This window comes from Rhagoletis pomonella, unplaced genomic scaffold, assembly GCF_013731165.1.
Source record: "Rhagoletis pomonella isolate Grant_MI unplaced genomic scaffold, Rhpom_1.0 Rhpom_scaffold_02862, whole genome shotgun sequence".
Lineage (NCBI taxonomy): Eukaryota > Metazoa > Arthropoda > Insecta > Diptera > Tephritidae > Rhagoletis > Rhagoletis pomonella.
In genome coordinates this window covers 21,061-25,054 of record NW_023461415.1, presented here as the reverse complement: position 1 = coordinate 25,054, position 3,994 = coordinate 21,061, and the positions used below count along the sequence as shown (strand labels likewise).

The window sequence follows — 3,994 nt, the reverse complement described above, 5'->3', positions numbered from 1 at the left end:
GGCAGTCCTGCCCGACTACCGCAAGCCGGAGGGGAAGCAGCCGCAGGCGCCCTCCAGTAAGCGCAATAGATCGGGGAAAATACGCCCAACCATGCAAAGAGGGTCAGAACGCAGGGGCCATCTTTTGCTGAAGTAGCCAAGGAGCAGATACCTGCTCGGCGTCATTGATGAGAGCAATGAAGACAGCCTCACCCTGAGGCAGCAATGGAAGTGGGTTAAGGCCGCGATGGCCGACATTGCTATCAACATCATGTTGGAGAATCCTGGACCTCCGCCAACCTGCAAGGGAGCGGGGTGGTTCCAAAATAACATCCGCGTTATAGCATGCGAGGATGCTAGATCAGCGGAGATCGATAAGAAAACAGTCGCAGGTATTGGAGAAGTCTACCCTGGTGTGAAGCTCAGGGCGGTCGACTTCAAGGACCTACCGGTGCGACCGAGAGCGAGAGCATGGTTGCCTTGCAGGCCAGCGGAGCCAGAAAGGATCCTGCAAACCATAAGGCTCTATAACCCGGAGCTACCTACCGAAAATTGGAAGGTGGTAAAAATTAACGAAAGCGGTAAAGCGACGATGCAGGTTGTCCTGCTTCTAAATAAGGACTCCATAGAGTTGTTGGAGCAAAAGAGCGGGGTCATACGTTACGGCTGTGACATGGCCAAAATTAAGGTATACAGCAACGACGTAAACGCAGCGAAGAACCTGATCGCGGAGGTAGAGCCGGAAGAGGCCAACAGCGACGTGGAGATGGAGGAAGAATCCGAGCAGGTTGATCCGATGGACGACCTGACCGGGGTTTATGCCTCATCGACGTCCTCGCTGGGGGTCGGACGCATGCTTCGGCTTTATACGGAGGAGGAGTTGATCGAGATGTCGGAAGACGCGGTCAACTCCACCCTAATAGGCGACGTGGGCGGTAACGGCCAAGATGGTGAAGGTACTGCAGATTAACCTTCACCACTGTAAACCAGCTTCAGTTGCACTGCTGCTCCATCTAACAGCTAAAGGGGCAGCCGACATCGTCCTAATCCAAGAACCTTGGGTGGTGGGACAAAACATTTGTGGGCTGAAAGCGCCGGGCTACAGACTGGTAAGTGGAGCCTCAACGGGGAAACCAAGGACGTGCATATTGATAAGTATCACAATAAAGTGTCTCTTTCTTCCACAATTTAGCGACGAGGACACAACAGCGGTCAGTCTAAGTGTAAACGGACGACCAATTAAGATGGCATCCATGTACCTAGCGCACGACAAGGAGGTGCCAACTATCTGCATTAAAGACCTAGTGGCCAGCACGAGGGAGGCGCTAATTTTGGGAGGTGACGCGAATGCTCACCATCACACCTGGGGCAGCTCCGATGATAACGAACGGGGTGAGTCACTTTTTAATTTCATACTTAGTTCTAAGCTTGTTATTGCAAATAGGGGGAATGATCCCACTTTTATTACAAAATCCCGAAGGGAAGTTCTGGACGTTACCCTTATCTCTGAGAATGCGGAATGTCTGGTCGGGAAGTGGAAGGTGCTTGAGGAGCACTCCTTTTCCGACCACCGGCTCCTCTAACTAGAAACTTGCGAAATGCCAACTGGCATAGGTATCGGAAAGAGCTGAATAGGCTTTTGCCACAAGATAGAGAGCCGGCTACTCCAGCAAACCTAGAGGAGCTGGAATATCTTGTCGACCATTTTACGGGGGCCTGCAGTAAGGCAATAGACATTGCATGCCCCAAAAAGCAGCACCGGGGTGGGAAAAAGCCACCCTGGTGGAATGAAGAAATCAGGATTTCACGCAAGAACTGCAGGAAAACCTTCAATCAGGCTACTGCGTCTGGTAGTGAGGGACATTGGGAGACCTACAAGACAACGTTATGGGAGTACAAGAAGCTCCTAAGAAGGTCAAAAAGAAACCCAGAAAGACTTCTGCAATGGGGTGTAGTCTATCTCAGAGGCAGGCAGGCTCAGAAAGATACTCTCAGGAAAGCCCCAGGATGCTTGCAAAGACCTGACGGCTCCTGGACAGAGACCGAGTAGGAATCACTGGATCTGCTTCTTTGCACACACTTCCCGGGTGCCACGGATAGCATGCCGGTACAGCCACATCTAACTGGAGATCTTTCGGATTGGAGATTTCCTCACTAGGGAAAAGGGCATCTGGTCTATTGTTAAATTTCAGCTAAGCTCAGCGTGGCTACACGCTATAATTAGGGGAGTATTAGCTCTTAACCATATCCCTAGAAAGTGGAGGGAATCAAGAGTGGTGTTCATCCCCAAGGCAGGGAAGGTGTCTCACAATAACCCAAAGGATTTCAGGCTCATCACCTTGTCGTCATTTCAACTGAAGGTTATGGAGAGACTGGTGGAGGTCCGTATCAGAGAGTCGGTTGGTGACAGACTCTCTACCACACAACATGCTTATACGAAAGGTAGATCTACAGAAACGGCGCTACATGAAATAGTGTCGTATATAGAGAGATCACTAGACATCAAAGAATATACGCTAGCAGCCTTCCTGGATATAGAGGGCGCCTTTAACAACATCATGCCGGGCGCGATAACGGCAGCACTGACGGGCCTGGGCATCGACTCGCGCTTAGTTGCGCTCGTAAACCAAATGCTGAGATGCAGGGTGGTCCGGGCGGAGCTGGCGGGGGTATCGTTGACCAGGTTCGTAGAGAGGGGCACCCGCAAGGGGGAGTCCTATCCCCTCTATTATGGGTCGCAGCGGTAAACTCACTGCTGTGTGGCATGAAGGGGGTGGCTGTAAGATTATTGCGTATGCGGATGATCTTGCACTAACAGTAAGTGGGAAATTTCTACAGACTCTATGTGACATTATGCAGGTAAAACTGAAGGAAGTCGAGAGTTGGACAAAAAATAACGGGTTAGGGGTAAACCCAAGCAAGACAGAACTTGTACTGTTCACAAGAAGGTACAAAATCCCCCCATTGATAACACCAAGGCTGGCACAGACCACACTAAAATTAAGCGGATCCGCTAAATACCTGGGGATAGTCCTAGATAAAAAATTAAGCTGGATTCAAAACACCGAAGAGCGGGTGCGGAAGGCCACGGTTGCCCTATACAGCTGCAGGAGAGCAATCGGCCAAAGATGGGGTTTAACCCCGAAGCTAGTGCACTGGATATACACCGTTGTGGTGAGGCCCATACTTCTGTACGGGGTAGTGGTATGGTGGCCAGTGCTGGAGTAGAAAGTAAACATTATTAAATTACAAAAAGTGGAGAGAACGGCCCTGATCTGCATTAGTGGTGCTCTCCGCACAACACCTACTATGGCAATGAATACGATCCAAAACATCATACCCATAGATATTATGGGACGACAATACGCTGCGTTTGCAGCCCTAAGACTACAAGGGCTTAAAAGCTGGAAAGCGGCTCGCTGTGGTCACACTACAATTCTGAGAAACCGACAACTACCGATTACAAAGGACTACCAAGGCTCACTTTCACTAAAGGTTATAGCGTAACGCTACCTAGCAGGGAATCATGGCTCGAAGGTGTTCCGGGGTCTAGAGATGCCATAAGATTCTACACGGACGGCTCCAAACTAGAAAATAGGGTAGGAGGAGGCGTCTACTCGGAGAAATTGGGAATAAAAAGATCATTCCGACTACCTGACCACTGTAGTGTCTTTCAAGCTGAATTGGCTAAAACTAGCTGTTATCGCCAGTACGGAAATATATATATAATCAGACAGTCAGGCGGCCCTTATGGCGCTTGACTCTGTCACTATAAATTCGGAAACAGTTGCCAACTGCCGCAAATCACTTAACGTGATGGCAGAGCAGTTCGCTTTGCACCTGGTATGGGTACCGGGGCACAGTGACATACCAGGAAATGAGAAGGCAGACGAGCTTGCAAGGGCGGGTACTTGCTCTCCACTTTCACCAGCCTGGAAGAGGGTGGGTATGCTACTCGCTTCCTGCAAGCTCTTACTAAGGGATAACTTCCTTGAAGAAGCGGCCTCCAGATGGG

The 3,994-nt window shown here is 50.2% G+C and overlaps 1 protein-coding gene across 1 annotated transcript; it reads left to right on the top strand.

Moving 5' to 3' along the window:
* Positions 1–226: 226 nt before the first annotated feature.
* Positions 227–949, top strand: LOC118753801. The gene has a single exon (XM_036488675.1). The coding sequence runs from the start codon at positions 227–229 to the stop codon at positions 947–949; it is 723 nt and encodes a 240-aa protein (XP_036344568.1).
* The last annotated feature ends 3,045 nt before the right edge of the window (positions 950–3,994 follow it).